At 40.6% G+C, this 16,832-nt stretch overlaps 1 protein-coding gene across 2 annotated transcripts; it reads right to left on the reverse strand.

Moving 5' to 3' along the window:
- Positions 1 to 7,572: 7,572 nt before the first annotated feature.
- On the reverse strand, positions 7,573 to 12,982 carry GPR85 (G protein-coupled receptor 85). Of its 2 annotated transcripts, none has more exons than XM_054188132.1 (2): positions 11,908 to 12,982; positions 7,573 to 10,264 (listed from the first exon to the last, which is right to left on the reverse strand). In XM_054188132.1, exon 2 carries the CDS (start codon positions 10,087 to 10,089, stop codon positions 8,977 to 8,979), a length of 1,113 nt encoding a protein of 370 aa, XP_054044107.1. In that variant the 5' UTR covers positions 10,090 to 10,264; positions 11,908 to 12,982; the 3' UTR covers positions 7,573 to 8,976. The 2 variants fall into 2 exon arrangements, with proteins under 2 accessions (XP_054044107.1, XP_054044108.1); XM_054188133.1 differs by lacking the exon at positions 11,908 to 12,982 and adding an exon at positions 11,359 to 11,446.
- Between the last annotated feature and the right edge of the window lie 3,850 nt (positions 12,983 to 16,832).

A 16,832-nucleotide genomic window follows, 5' to 3' on the forward strand; every position in this document is an offset into this window, starting at 1 on the left:
ATGTATACATCCGTTGCCTGGCATACATCCATTGTCTTCAGAAATTAAGGTTGACACATAGAATCCTGCCTTCACTGAAAGCAACAGGCATTTTATTACTAATTTCAGTATGGTCAAGGCTTTTCCATCTGACTCTTACCATACATACTTTTTCAATAATTGCAAAGAAGCAGTCAAGTAAAATATATACAACAATAATATTTCATAGTTATATTCAGTGACTAGAAATTATCTTGACAGCTTGGTTTCTAATTCTGTATTAGGTTTGAACGCTAATTCTGACAGTACCCAGGTACCAAACACAATGTTTAATGGATCACATATATGACTTAAGAAAACATTGCTTGTTTTTTTGTGGTAGCTAGTTTTACAGAGTCTCTTCTGAACTTTAAACGAATAAATTATTTAGCAGCCAGCACTTGTCCTTAGATGGCATAACTTAGATGTCAATACCACCCAAAGCATCCACATTTGCCAAACCTGTCTTGCATGAAATGGAATGGGGATATTTGCATAAGGAAAATGTCAAAGCAGGAAATTAACCCCTTCAGGGGTTTCATATAATCAAATACTGCAATAGTTGTTATTGTATCAGCATTTACTTAACTGATGACAAAGGATCATAATATTCTCACCGATACTGTGTTTACTAGTTAGACTGGTGGTCCTCCTGGTTGGGAGGGGACAACGGGCCTTTAAATTAGTATGCTAAGAAGCAAATTTAACATGAACTTTTAATACAAAAGATACAAAATTAATAGTTTTCTCCAATAGAAAAGAATACAACAAATCTCAGCTTTTGTGACAATATGTCTCTTAGAGGAAGGTTATCTATATGGAAGAGTCTCCACAAACACTGGTGCCTATCTTCCTGGAGATTTACATTGGAAAGAGTATTGAGTGCTGACTGGGGCAGACCGTTTGAGCCCGTTGTACAACAGTGTCTGAGAGATGTGGTAAAACTGTGAGGGGCTTACACACCTATCTCCATCCTCATGAAATTCCTCATACGAAGTTTGGGCTGAAGCGGATTTGCTCAACCCATTCATTCCCTTTACATACACTTCTTTCCACCTACTAAGTACAAAAACTACACACAGAAAACACTGAATGAAAAACAAGTTTCAAAAATTTGTGACCAAATAATCCATCTGGAGTAAATCCTTGGGCTGCTGAGTTTAGTGAATATTACTACCATACAAGGTGCTAGGGCCAGGAACCAGCCTATAATCTGTATTGCTTCCAGTCTGCCCCTATGTAAAGAAGCGGGGATAAGGACTCAGCTGCAGCACTACACCCCAGCTTACTGCAGATGCCCTTACCACCACTTACGAATTTACAAGGAGGTTTACAAATGAGTCCAAAAGCATTTTTTACAACTATTTGCACAGGAAGCTATTAATAAATAGCTTCCTCGCCTTCCTTGCATCTGATTTTACACTCGATTATCATACTCTTAAGTGTGATATTCCATGCCCTCCACCAGGGCTTAAGCCGTACCTACTTGGTATCAACTACACTACATTATTTTGGAGAGTCTGAGAAAAGTCTCTCTATATATGTGTATATACTCCCTCTTGAAACCAATCAAAAGATTGGTTTTGCACATAGACTATGACAGAGATTACATTTAAAGTCCTGCTACCTCATGCTCTCACTGAGAACTGGTCAAGTAAAAAACATAAACACTTATATAAATTATCAAGATCTTATAGTCTTTATTGAGACGCGTTTCCACAAAAGAGAGGGAAAGTTTTCCTTGAGTAGGAATTGCAGGAATCGAGCCAAAATTACAAGGATTACATATCAAATGGTGTGCTACTTTCTCTTTTTCTGCTTTATGCCCATCTTGCTATAGCTATGACTAAATACGTTAATCAAAATCCTATAGAACTGTACTCATTTGTGTGTGTGTTTACTTTCAATTTACATAATCATCTTACAAAAGGAGCATTTCTCCTTTGTGCTAGATTTCTTACGATGTAATTTAAAGTTGCAGTTACCAAAATATCCTATTCTAGCAGTCCCACCACTATCAATTCTATTGCCCAGTCATTACCATAAATTATTATACAGGAGCTAAATATATATTTCCAGTCTTCATGATGTCCAAACAGTCCTGCAGTCAGAGAAATCAACTGTTCCCTGTGGTGTGCCCTAATAATCTGCATCGAGTGTTTTGGATCAAATTGGAGAAATTTCCAAAGCTTAAGGGCCTTCACAGAGAATTCAGGAAACACATAATTGTAGAGTGCCTTAATTTCAAAAATAGGATTTGTGTGTCTGTAACACAGGAAATGCTTATGGAAATGAGCAAGAACATACACTGATATATATCTCCATAATCAGTGCAAAGCTACAAATATGTTTTACTATTAAATATGTATTTTAAAAAATATACAAAATTTGTTAAGCATAAAATCAAATGCTCAACTGGTAATGGGTGGGATGGAATGGAGTAGCTGAGATGGCATGCATTTTTTCCAAAAAAACCAAAATCAACAATAAAACTGATCTTCTCAGTCACTTCTGAGGGGCCAACAGGGCATGAAATAATAACCAGCACACAAAAAACTTTTACCTCTGGGCCTCTGCTTCTTCTGTACTTGTTCTATTTTGAGAAGACAAGCACGTATCAACTGTCTGTAGCCTATGAATGTTGTCTAGGCACTTCTTATCTCTGCTTACTGCTGAATTTCACTCGTTAGTACTCAGGGTACGCACAACCAAAATCCTACTTAAACTCAAGATGAAGTGGGTCACAGGCCCATGGTGGGCCAGTTCCACAGGACGTGGGACTTTAGTCACTATAAGACTAGAGCAGGATTTTAACTGGCTCATAAACATGGGTGAAAACTTTGTTATATCCTCCAACATGCTGCCCACAGTAGTTATCAAGTATCTGTGCCACGGTCCTAAACTACCTCAAGGACCTGATCCGCCAAGATTATTATAGCGCAAAACTTTTTATTTTTAGCAATTTCTTCAATTTGCATAAGGAAGTTCGCATGTCTGAGCTTGATGGTACAGAATGAAAATAAAAGGGCTCAGGAAATGCTGTAATTAATGGTGGCATGAGAATCATATCTATACCACATATATACACTGGCGAAAAGTAGGCAAGCTGATAGATTATAACCATGCAAAACATGCAATGCATATATGATAACCTTCTTCATTTCAAAGATAACATTAATGGATGTATTTCTGGCTATTCTTTCTCTCCCCTCCAACGTACTTGTTTTTCAGAGTTTGCTTTTGCATTCCTAAAATTAAAACTTTAACATTCCACGGAAATAAGAGAAAGAATGAACTGGAAGCATGTGACTGTTGGGGGTTTTTTTTCATCATAAGTGATTATTTACATTCTTAAACCATAAACTTTATGGGTTGATTTAAAATGTGACTACAACAATGTCACATATAGGTAGCATAATAATTGAAATTCAAATGTCATACTTGGAATTTTTAAGTCCACATTACGGCAGAATTTGTCTTAGCCAAACAATAAAAGGATGAAAAAAAATACACATCTTTAACTAGATGGCTCTTTAACAAAGGTGAAGTAGACTTTCCATGAATTATCACAGGGATAATTTTGAATAATGTCTGGAGACAGTAATTTACCTAATATTTGGAGAAGTTTTGTTGTAGCTAATGCAGAGTTCATTGAAGATTATATCAGATGAACTTTGGTTTTGTATCTCTTGTGCTTATTAAATACAAAGCATAGTATGAAAACTGTGATGTGAAGAACAAGTCCCTCAGTGGGCTGCATCAGCCAATTCACTGTCTAAAGACATTGTTCTTTAAATACATTAAAGTACATAAACCCACTAAGTACTGAAAATGTCAATAATTGTTTTGTTATCTAAATTTTACGAAACATGTGGATGACCACAACTATTTTATTTCAAATTGCTGAAGATCATTGTTACTTATTTCCTTTTTAGTCTAACTTATTTACTGTGGCACTCCTTTGATCATCATATACTTAAGTATTTACACAGTTCAGCCAAACAAAAAACATCATAAAACCTCTTCACTATTTATAATGAGCAATCTTTAAAATTCACCCCTCTTTTTCCATGCTGGCTAGTTAAAGATTTTATCCATTTAAATGGCCAGCCTCATCGTATTTTTTTCTAAGTATAAAGCATGAGCTATTTTCAGGCCACTCAAGGAAAGTCATGGTGTGTAATATCAAACTTTGATTTGTTGCTGGCATATGCGCTGTTGTCCTGTTGTTAATGGTCATGGCCAGAGAATGCTTATGATCATTACTGATTTAGATCACTGATTTATTCACACTAAAAAAAATCACTTCAGTAAACAAAAGCAGAGAGCATATATTGAATTTTAGTTCTGAAGAACAGTATCTCAGACTGAGCCTTCTCTTTTCTCTGAAAAGTCAATCAGATTAGTAGTCTGCACCTATACAGCTCTCAATGAATGTAAACTAGAAGGAAGTTGTCTATGTGATATGCAGAATTGTACAGTCAACTCTCACTTGTCTGTGGGTGTGTAACCCAGGTTGCAGATTAGCAGTGCTATGCTAAAACAAAGCAGAAAAAAAGGAAAAACACCCACCCTTTTTCTTTGAATTTCTGATCTCACTTTTTACTTCAGCTTAACTTCATTCCTCGATAAATGTAATAAACACAGGAAGTTTGTATCTAATGTGCATACGCTTTGCATTACCTATGTTTTAGCTTTATGCGGGTTAGTCTACTCCATTTCTATTTTCAATAAATGAGAACTGACTGCGTAACTATGAAAGAGCTCAGCAACCCATAATTTTATTCCACATTTGCTAAAAAACAATTGTTTGTCAAAATACCTCTTTAATTCACCTCAAAAATCATCAGAATTCCCTTTTATATTATTTTTCAAACCCATGAGTAATAACAGCTTGCTGCAGTGCTGGACTTCTATTAATATAAGTAAAATATTCACAGCTTGAAAGGCAAAGCAAAGACAATACAAGTGAACAAACCCAATGCACCTAAAAGGAGATAGATACAGCGGACTCCCAAGGCCTAGAGACTGAAGGAAAGCCATTTTGTAATAATATTTAGTGGCTATACCAAAAACCTTGCATTAATTTGCTAACCGTACATTTTATTCATTTACAGGGTCATTAGCACCAAATATGCTTTAAAACAATCATATGTTATTGGGCAATGCAGCAATAACAGTGGTTTCTTTATGGAGGAGTTGGGAGAGGGGACATTGTTTCCTGCTGCCCCCTCCCCATTCTCATTTTTCTCCACATAACCTAGAGCACCTACTTCATGACCAAAGCCAAAAGCCAGAGATATCCAGTGCACCAGCCAAGTGTCATGGAATGACAACCCCATGTGCCACAAAGGCAGCTGGAAGGAACTGGCAGTCTGTCTCTGTCTTCAGGAAGGCAACTCGGACACAGACAAACCTTGGGAACCTGCTGCAGGAGCTAATCTACTGGGGAGGAGGGATGGCTGAGACATTTCTTAAGGAGCAGGGGAAATAATACAAAACTTGGTATATGAAACATTTAATCTTGAAGAAGGACCAAGGGAGAGGCTGCCAAAGAGCCAGTGGGGCAACAGAGGGCAGGAAAGCAACAGGAGTAGACAGCCTTTTCTCCAGAGAATCTGTTCTTACTCTTTTTTTTTTTTTTGCCACGAGGAAAATTAAAACTACTAACTTCACATTAGCCATAAGCAGTAAAGATCAATGCAGATACAAAGTAGTGTGATATTCTTTGCTATTGTGAAAGAAGAGTAACCTACCAGCCCTGTATTCTAGCTTTGGCAACAGCATAACTCCTGTACTAAATGAAAGCAAAAGGCTTTCCATACTGTGACACAACAGTGTACTGAATTGGAATACACTTTCTTGCTCCTTTGAATTTATATCCTAACACATTAGGTTTGATATACTGACTAGGATCAAAATGATATCGATGACAAAAACTGCAAGCTCTGCTTTAATTCATGTACACATATAATTCGTGTAGGAATCTCTCTAACCTACTTGACACCCTGTGCCAGTGAGTTTCACTGAGTAATAACTTTGCATAAAATGCTACTTCATATGTTGCCTTTTAATTTCACTGAACATCCCCTTGTTCTTTTAACACTGGAGAAAATAAAAGGAAATACTTCTGTCACAAGACTTCTTACTGGAACAATTATAAAAAAATCACTTAAAAAAAGTACGTCTCCTCTGTCAGGTGGTAATACAATTGCACATTTTTCAGTTAGACAAAGGAATTGTATTCATATCAAAAGAAAAACATTTAGCAAAATATTTGCTTTCAGACTTGTTTACTGTTTATTATTTTAATTTACATCAGTTACTGCTTGCAAAACTTCCAGGGAAATAATTTTAAATTGTTCTTTTTTAATTTTTTTTTCTTTTCCCACTGCATAGTAAATACAGCCTTCTTAGTATTTCAGAAGCATAGTACTATAGAAATGTTAGGGCCTGCTTCTGCTCCAAATGAAGTTAATGGGAAAACACCAACTGACTTTATTAGGAGTTAGGTCAGGCCCCAAATTTGCAGCTTTTGTAATTTCATAGTTGAAAATTTTCTGGCTAATCTTCAGAACCGACTACTTCTACAACTATAACACTATTTACAACTTTATTTATATGTACTTCTTTATTACAATATGTAATATCAATGTTCCTTGTAAAGGTTACTATTTTATAGAAATTAGACTGAAGTTATTGCCAATCAACCTTTTAATAAACTTAAGTGGGATAACTTTCAGAATTTTTCTCAACATACGATTCAGTTTTTATTCACTCTTGCTATCTTTGACAATTGCTTAACTACCTTAATTTCAAAGCCTTTTTCGGTGTAATAAGAAAGTCCTTTTGGTAGAGGTTTATTGGTCCTGTTTCAAATTACGTTCTGAAACATTCTTGTACTCATAAGGACTCATTATTTTAGCAATTTTTCTGTTTCAACACAGTATATAAAGCCATGCCTCTCAACCAATCAACCTCAGTATAAAAGTGTAAGTGAGGTCAAACAGATTGCTCACTAAATCTTTGATCAAGTTGTCTGATCACATATAGACACAACTCTCTGAATTGTTGCATATGTTGTATAATGTTATCATACAAATTTAAGCATTTCCATTATTGACTGCTGCTTGTGTATGTATATATTAACTTGCTGGTCATAAAACTACAACAAAGGACAAGATATACCAATACTGAATTAACACCTCTAGTCTTGTCTCTCCAAAAATTAAGAAAAATCCGTGTTCTTTATGATTGACCAACTCATGATGTTGTGCTTCAAATATACACATTTTCCAAAATTAAACTGTGAAGTTAATGTCAAATACTGTGTTGTAACTTTAAATATAACTGACATATTAGAACAGATAGATGGGTAATTATGATAAACTACACAATAGTGCTACTGTAGATAATATCATTTATCAATCCTGTGGTCCCCATCATTCATGCATTTACAGTTTGGGAATACAGTGACTGCAAAGGATAATAATTCATAATGGCTACATTCTCAGTACTTCATGCTAGCTCACTAGACAAAATAAAAAAGGTTAATTGTATAACTGGAAAAATGTAAAATTTTATTCCAAGAAAATTAACAAGCTACACAGGTAAATTTTGGCAAATGCAACTTTATATTGAAATCCACACATCTGTATCTTAAAGAAGGAAAGACTCACAGACTCTAATGTATTTCTAAAATACTAAGAAATCATATTATATGCTTTCACAAGTTAAAACTTAAATAATTTAAAACAACCAATACACCAAAATGTGCAGAAAATATAAACAAGACTGTGCCTTCAGTAGAATAAATGCTTCACAAATTGTGCAAGATATCATACTAAGGCTGCGGTCTCCCCATGACAGCTGTCTTAAAATATAAACATACATCAACTGCCTGTGTTTCTCAGAACAAACTAGAAAGGGCGACACACCTAGAAAAAAATCATATCATCCCAGTGATGTGCATACTGATTTTGGGAACCATTGGAGTAAAAAGGAAAAAAGAGGACTAAGTGATCTTTCATGCACTCCCAAATGACTGACCAGAGTTATTGATTCAATTTTCCTTGCTTATTTGCATCAATGCTAAACAAAATGGAAGATACTAGATAACCCTTTAAGGCAACATGTGTTTATTCTGTATAATTATAACTGTTCAATTATGACTGGATATTATCATTAACGTTGCCTAACAGACTGATATCTAGCTTTTTAAAAAATATAAATAAGAGTCTATTAAACTTTATACCAAATCAGCAAAAACCACAGATTACAGTTAAATGTTAGTAATTTCACTGTTAAGGAAAATGGTATTTAGAAAGAGTAATATATTTGGAAAAAAAAAAAAAGTAAAGTCTAAATCTGAACAAAAATACTGCTTTGGAATGCTCCCCAAAACTTACTCACAAGGCAAACAGATTTGTAAGTGTGATAATCCAATAATGCATGGCACATCTTTAATCAGTTACAGTACTTGAGTCCCCAGTTTTCAGTCTTTGCAAAACAAGAATTGTATGAAATGTTTTAAAGGTCTTCAGATGTCTAAAATTAGTTTTATCAACACATTAACCTCATATCAACTTAATTTATTAAGATGTCCAATGCTAATCTTTTTGATGGTCTTATTTTATGTAGTGATATACACAGCATTTAGCACTGATACTTAGCACCTGCTACTTTCATAATCTAGATTTCAACCACATAAAGGAATTCAGGGCAGTAGTTCAGTCCTTTGTTCTTAATTACAAACCTTCAGCAGTGGTCAGCAGGAACATGTTTAGGTTTAAAATAGGATTAGAGGTGAGCTATTGCAAAGACTGCAGAATGTTGCCCAAATCCTTACAACTGCTGACATCCCATTCTTGATTTTCTTCTCGAGACATGGCTACAGGCCACAATTGCTTAGCAGAGAATGGTAGTGTTTCACAAGGCTAAAGATTTACAGATGCTCCCTCATATAACACAGTAAGGTTCCCTTGGTAACCTGGATTTTCTGCAGTAAAGAAGGGTTGTGCTGAAACAGCGCCTCAGCTCCCTGTTGGAGAAAATGCAGACAAAAGGATTGATTCCAGCTTGGGCAAAACTCATCCAGACAGCGGCCGTTAGAAATCCCCCTGGTACTACAGGCCCTCTTGCAAAAACTCTCCAGTAACAGGCTACCAAATAGGGACCCCACAAGGTCAGAAAGAGGAATGTCATGATGTAGAACATTCTGCTGATTCTCTTCTCCATTTTGAACTCATCTAAAACCAGTAGCCTTCTCCTGCCTGTGGTGTTCGCGTTTTGCCTGATTCCCAACAAGGTTGGAGGTGTGGGACCCCTTCCAAATCCAGCCAGCCAATTAGCAGCTGCTTGACCACTCGCTCCAGGACCATGAAAAGTCCAGTTCTGGCTCACTGCTGCAACAAACTGGACTGGCTTCATTTTCCTGCGATCGTGAACAAAAAATATCAGCTTGAGGTAGACAAGCTGTGTGGCTAGGAGGATAAGGGCAAGAAGAAGCATAAATCCCAAGGAATCGTTAGCCCTGAAGGAACGATGCTGGAAAGTGCATTGGTCTTCCTCCCTAATGAACGAGTAGGTGCCCACGTCTAAAACTGGGGGGAAAGCCATGGCTACAGAGAGGGTCCACACCATACAGATAACGGCCAAACAAGTCCAGAAGGTCAGCCTTTTCGTATAAAAACGGTGGTGGGCAATAGCTAAGTATCTGGTGACGCTTATGCAGAATAACATGAAAGCAGTGTGAAAACAGGACAAAACCCCCAAAAAGGCAATCACTTTGCAAGTAAGAGTCCCATATGTCCAAGTAGAGCCATTTTTTACAGAGGTGAAAACAAATGGGAAACAAATTGCAGATCTGAGGATATCTGAGCAGCACAGATCCAACAGGAAGTAGTAAGGAGCTCTATGCAAGGTCTTATCTTTGACTAGCAAAATGGAGATCAGAAGGTTACCAACCACACTGACTCCTATTATGAAACCCAGTGAAGTCAGTTTCAGGAAAGCTGTTAAAGGAGAGAGATTTTGTAAAATGTTGTCAGCTGCATGGCTGTAGTTCGCCATAGATGGATGGATGATATGTATATTGCCTCAGTCAAGTCTCATGATCTATATATAAGAACAAGGAAAAAATAGATCCATACATCTTACTGAAAATGTAATCCACAAACAGAACTGATCTTGTGTCTAGTCATACAGTACATCCTCTTCTTTCTGATTTGTCATGCCATCAAAATATCTGAAAAAAAATCGAGCTATCAGTTCTTAAGTTAACAAGAAATGATGTCAGAAAGTGCTAACAAAGATGTTAATTTATGGAGAACCAAATGAAGTTGTAAATTTGAGTACTATTGTTTGTTTTTGAAAATCACGAGGCTTTTTTTTTTATACTTACTGTTTAGCATGATCGATTATTGGCATTTCACAGATTTGGCTTCTTATAGTTTCAGAACTGACCGGTGCCCCTTATATTTGATATCATATATAATTTTACAGTTAAAGCCTCCAAGATTTTATGAATCAAAAGATTCCCAGTTTGCAAGCCCAAGAGTTAATCACTGACATCTTTTTTAAAAAATCCCCAAAGACTGCTGATATTTTGACATTACCTACATTTATTTTATGGCTACTGTATTTGCCAATGTTTTAGAGGCAGCTGCTGTGTTGATACGGATCACACCCAAAGAAACCCTGCAGAATTTATGTTTTTTAACCCAAGTCACCAAAGCACATTAATCACACTGTGTTAGTTCATGCACATTGTAAGAGAAACAGTATTCATTATCCCCCTCCCTTCCTCCTATAAACCATAATTTTATCATTTAGGCTTTCAAATAAACAGGTATGCCAGACAGTCAATAGCACTATGCTTTAGGGTCCCCCCCCCTCGCCTTAATGCAAATCTTTAAAGCCTCAACATAATTCACAATAAGCAACGGTCAGTGTAAATACTGAGCAAAAATAGGCAACACACCCAAGATATAATGCCCATCCTTTCAGGAGGGCTGGTTTTGGTTATGCTTAAATAAACATATAATAAATTGATGTATTTTTTTTTTTAGATAATTAGGGCTCCGCGATTCCCACTAATCCTCCCAATGAATCGCACCGGAACACATTTCATGCAATAAAATGAAATAAATTAAAGAACTGGCTGCTGCTGCTGGTTTTGGTTTTTTTGTTGTTTTTTTTTCCTCCCTCCAGAGCCAGGGACAGGAGCCACAGCAGGCATGATCAGGCTCCTTCGTTATTCGCACGAAGTGTTTCCTATGCCACCCTCGGGTGTACAAAGGATATTCCCACTGAATCCCAGCAAAATCCTTCCATTCTTACCGTCCACAAAAGAGCCTGATTGCTGCTGTGTAAACAGAGGCTGATCAGATCATGGCATCGTTTTAAAACCATGAAATCAGGCTCCCCCCCTCTCCCCCCCCCCCCCCCCCCCCGCCAGCCGCGCCGCGTCCCCTCCTCTGTGGAGCTGTCCCCGCCGCGCGGCCGGCCCTACCTCCGCACACACACACAATCACACACACTCACACCGACACACACACAATCACGAAGACACTCGCTCCCCTCCCCCCCCCCCACCTCGCCCCCCTCAAGCACAGACATGCAGGGCTGGACTGCGCCTGCAAGGCAGCCCGGCTGCCGCTGCCTGGCAGCCGCATCTGCCGGAGCCATACGAGAGCCTCCCGCGGCGGGGAGCTCGGGAGAGCGGAAGAGGCATTGTCTGCCAACGCTTCCATCATGCCTCTTCTTTAGAAATCACCCCCCCTCCCCAGCCCCACTCCCTGAGGGGGGTGGGGGGGAGCCCTCCCCACACGCACCTGCAGCTGCGGCAGCCCCCGGCACCCCCCGGCTCCTCAGCCCCTCTCCTCCTACCTGTTGGTGCCGGAGATCCCCACATGCCAGCGGTGCTCCTTCCCGCCGACCCAGAGCTGCTTTATCCTGGCGGCCTCTACGAGAACCTTTTTTTTTATTTTCCTCTGCCGTCTTTCATTCTTCTTTCTCTCAATCCTTTTTTTTTTTCCCCTTTTTTTTTTTTTTTTTTTGCCTGGGTACCTTGCCGGAGAACCCAGTCAGCGGTCGGGGCGGCGCATGCTCACTGCGCCTCCTCCCTGCGCGCCGAGCCCCGTCCTCCCCTGTCGCAGCGGCACAATCTCCACCACTAACGCAGCGGCGGCGGTCGGCTCAATGAGGGCAAGGCAGCCTCGGCGGCGGCTCCTGCCGCTGCTGTCTCGGCGAGGGCAAGGCAACCTCCGCGGCGGCGGCGGCCGTCTCCTCAGCGGTGGGCAGGCAGCCTCCGCGGCTTCAGCCCCCTCAGTGAGGGGATGGCAGCCTGGGCACCAGTCTCCTCAGTGAGGGGCAGGCAGCGCGTTCCCATCGCGATGCATAGCCCAGCTGAGTTTATCGGCGAGCCCTGGCAAGCCAGTTTGAGGAAGAGGGAGGGGGAGGAATTAGGTCCTGCGCTCCTTGTTTATGCCTTTGAACTCCCCCCGCCCCTTTCGCTTAAAATGGGGGGGCGAGGAAGCGGCCGCCGCGCTGGCACGTCGCAGCCCGTCAGGAGAGGGACCGGGCGGTTTCTTCATCTGCCGCTGCTGGCATCCTCCTGCTCCTGTGGCTCGTTTTCCGTCCTCCCGATTCCCACCCGCCGAATTCCTTCTTCCCTGAGCCAGGGGAGGGCTCCTCAAAAAGCGCGGCGGTTCGGGGCGGGCGCCTTTGCCGCGGGGCCGTAAGAACACCGCACCTTCCCCCTCGCCTCGGCTGCGCCGCCGAGCAAAGCGCCTTCCCAACGTTCAGCCCAGGGCCGGCGCCGAGCCGTCAGTGCGCTGCATGGCGGCGGTGCTGGGGTTTAATGCCAGCCCGTTCCCTCCGTCGCAGGGACGGCGTTCCCCGCTCGGGGCGAGAGCGGCGGCGGCGCGCGCCGAGCCGTTAAACGGTTGGGGCGCGAGGCCGAGCCGTCCCGATGATGTCATGGGGGCCGGTGGGCCGAGGCGGCGGCGGCGCCGTGAGGCGGCCTGTGGCCTGGGCCTTGCTGGGGGGCCGCCACCGTAAATCCAGGCGGGAAACGTTGGGATAAAGCTCGAAAGGGCACGTGTCCCTCCGCCCTCGGGTTTTTATGGAGGGTTATCCAGGAGGAGCAGGAACGTGGAGAAAGGCTCGTCCCAAAAGCGGTTGGTTTTGACCGCAAAGGCGGTTGAGGAACAGCGTGTAGAGAGATTTGGGTTCTGAGGAACGCCTTCATGGGGAAGCTTCCGCTCGAGCCAGAATAAATCCTCCCGGGGGACAGATTTATGGGGTTGATTCATAACGCGTGTCACATCTTTGAGGCCGTTTGTAGGCTACAGGCCTTTTTTTAAGGCTGTTGTCAAAGTTCGGTTTCTTCTTTTTGTTGGCACTTTCTGACAGTCGTTGGAGTTGGTGGCCAAACCACAGAATTAGCTTCCGTAACAGCCCGGCCAAGCCCAAAGGTCCACAGCCACTGGAAAAGGCAATTATTTAAAACCAAAATCACAGCGTTTTGAGCATGTGACTTGCTTCAGATAAAATGTAGTCTTGAGCAGAAAACTCACCCAGAGCTCAGGTACCGCACATTTTTTTCTTCCTTTTCTGTGAATGTAATTATGATGACTTTGTGTTGGTGCTCATCTTTGGGGTTAGTCTCACTTTTAAAAATTGACATTTTGGGTGGTTATGAAAGTTACTACTTCAAGCTGCGCTTTTCATGTCACAATCAGCTAAGCTAAGAAGACCTCTCCAGCTATCCCTTTTCTGTTGCTAAATATATGTATCCACAGTGACATACACAATGAATTTTGAAGTAATTCTTAATGTTAAAATGGAAGGAAATCTTCCTGGAAATCTATACTGAAGCTAATGTAACTAAGCTGGTTTCTCATCATGGTCAGCAGTGACAAAAAGATGCTTTAAGGAGCAAATAATCTCATTCTGAATTGCAAGTCTAAAATGTGTTGGATGGATTGTGCTCTATTGATTGTAAGGGCAGAGTTAGGCAAGAGAAATCTCTGTTACAAAGGGAGAGATTTCTGGTGGAACGTGACATAATGCTGTGTTTAGCTGTTGTACTGGGAGCAGGTCACATCCCCCATGGAGGGAAAGCAAATCCATGAGTCATGGGATTGGGAATCTGGGAGTCAGATGTCAGTCAAAGACGGTTCCAAGAAGCATGAAGCAGGAAATGAATGTCCAATGGGAAGGGGAGGAGGAGAAGAGCTATGGAAGGACAGGTGAAGGTATCTGTTCTGACTGGTTCTTCAGAACAGCTGGGCTGGAGATATGAAAGGTTCAGAAAAAAAAGTGTGAGGCAGCCTTTGTCGCGAGATGAGCGGAATAGGGGTAGCCAAACAAAATTTCTTGGGGCTTTGCCACAAGGAGGGATCCTGAGCCCTGTATAAATTGCCCGCTCCACAATGTAAGTGGGGCAACACTAAGGGCGACAGAAAGATGGTTCGAAAAAGCCAGAGAACCAGTGTGCTATATAAGCATCTCAGAGGAAAGAAGCGATTACTCTCAGGAAAGTAAATATCTCTCCCTGCCTTTTTTTAAACTGAAGTATTTAAGTCTGCTTTTCCCCAAGAAGGAAGGATAAAGGGAGAGAGTGTAACTGAAGTGTAAGTGCAAGAGCATTCATGTACCCTATTAGAGCTAGCAGCAGACTGATAGAGCTTTCCCTAGAAAATGAGAAAGCCAAGACTATTTCCCTGATTTTCTGATTTAGATCAAAGACATGAACCATCTCCAGGTTTGGGCAACCCCACTGCAAAGTTATTGACAGTTATGGTATGGAGCTCTTCCATTTCCTCCTTTTGGAGTTATTTAATAATGGCATAGAAAGTAACTGGTGAAGTAGTCAGCTCTGTTATTGGTAACTGAGGATGCTGTATTCCGATTGTAATTTTTTTCAATTTAGGTACCTTTTAAGAATGATCAAGGGACTGGGTGCAGTGAGTTGGCTCCACTAAGTACATTCCCAGACCAGGATCACCTTATTGGGGAATCCTCCTTTGATATTCTTGGTCTTTGGCATCATCTGCAGATCTGAGCAGCTCATTCCCATGAGGTGGTGGCAATGCTTGGGAGCACATGGCCAAGGTACGAGGAACACAGGGTGGGGGACAGTTGAATGCTATTGCAGAGGAACTTTGTTGGTCTGTAAGTAGCGTTTTGGGTACTTGGAACCTAATTTCTGTTGAGGATATGTGCCACCCTGGAATCCTGTACTACAGTTGTGAGCCAGGTGAGCATGCTGGGTAGGTGATTCTTATTGTTTTGAGCTTTTTTCTCAGAATGGGAGAGGTTTTTTAGAAAAGTCTGACACTGAGAAATCTCACTAATGGAGTCTGAGGTAGAGATAGGGCTAGAAGACTGGCTAGTGATGACAAGTAACTGTCAGTTGTAAAGAAGGGGTGAGATATTGGCTTCACCAAGATCAGTAACAAATCTCAGTGGAGATCTCCACTGGAGATTCCACAATTTCAGTGGAATGAGGATTTCAGCATAGGGTCAGAAGTTCTGAATAGCTAACATGTAAAATACTCATTTCCCTATTCTCTTGATCATTTTGGTAATTAAGGTGTTTACTGGCTGTCTTGAAATTTGTATATTTGCAGTGTCTACCCTGTCTGCATAATGCAAACTCTGAAGCACTGTAGGATTTTGCGACATTTCTACAAAACAGGAGAGATACTCTAGAAGGTGTACCCACCTCTGTGCAGAGGCCAGCACAAGATTTATGTATTGCTTAAGAGACTGTGATAGATGCTATCAAAGTACATCCTTTTCAAAGGGCTCAAGGAATTCTTCCAGGGGAAATTTCTTGCCTGAGCAGTAGATTTGTGCAACTTTAAAATAGTATTTAAGTACGACTTATGTAATACAGAGACCTGTGGAAGACCCCTGCACAATGTAGAATTTCACTTGCAATATATTTCGTTCCTGTGCTTTGTAAAGTATTTGTGGAGTAAAGACATTTGTTGATAGTGTCTGGCTCCCAGGTTGGCTCTCAGCACAGACATAAATTTTACCCCATACTGAAAATCTCTCTAGTGGTCTCTGCCTCAGTGATGCATGTTTTCACCTACAACAAAATTGAATTCATGTGACTATAACAATTTCTATGGATGATAACTGCAATTGTTTTTTATCCATCTTTAGTGAGATTCTGAAATGTTTTATAAATGTTTCTCAAAAACATTTAATTAGTTATTTTAAGAAATGTTTCATAACTGCCCTTTGAAACTTAATTTTTGTACTTAAAAGTTGAGCTATGTTGCACATTTGCACAGGAATAAACGAAGGTTTAAGGGCAAATACACATAATCTTATCTGCTGAGCATATGAAAAAGGCTTTGTCCTGCAGAGGAAAAACTCTGCTCTGTGCGACTCTAATAGGAGTGAAGCACCAATATGCTTCTGAAAATCCTGTTAGATACTTACCTGTATCCTCAGGCTTCTAAGCACCTTTTACTAGTTCATTCATTAGGACTATATTTGAAAGACTGGACACGTCTTTTGCATCTAGGTTTCATAGATACACTGTTAAATCAGTGTTGCAGTGTTAAGTTCAGTTATTTTTTGTGCAATTTAAGTAGTGTGGACATGTAATTACTTGACTTCATTTGCATATCAGGTAGTTAGAAATGCAAATGAACTTAACTGTGGCCATGAATAATTACCAATGTTAAATTGCACTGCGAATTACTTGTGCCTGCAAAAAGATAAGCTACATTTTTAAATTGCTGGACTTCACAAGTGGACTTTTTATATATATGATTTAGAGAGAGAGA

Source organism: Rissa tridactyla, chromosome 1, assembly GCF_028500815.1.
Source record: "Rissa tridactyla isolate bRisTri1 chromosome 1, bRisTri1.patW.cur.20221130, whole genome shotgun sequence".
NCBI lineage: Eukaryota > Metazoa > Chordata > Aves > Charadriiformes > Laridae > Rissa > Rissa tridactyla.

Coding starts and splice junctions, on each gene's coding strand:
- GPR85 (XM_054188132.1), bottom strand. CDS start 10,089: ATGGCGAACTACAGCCATGCAGCTGACAACATTTTACAAAATCTCTCT.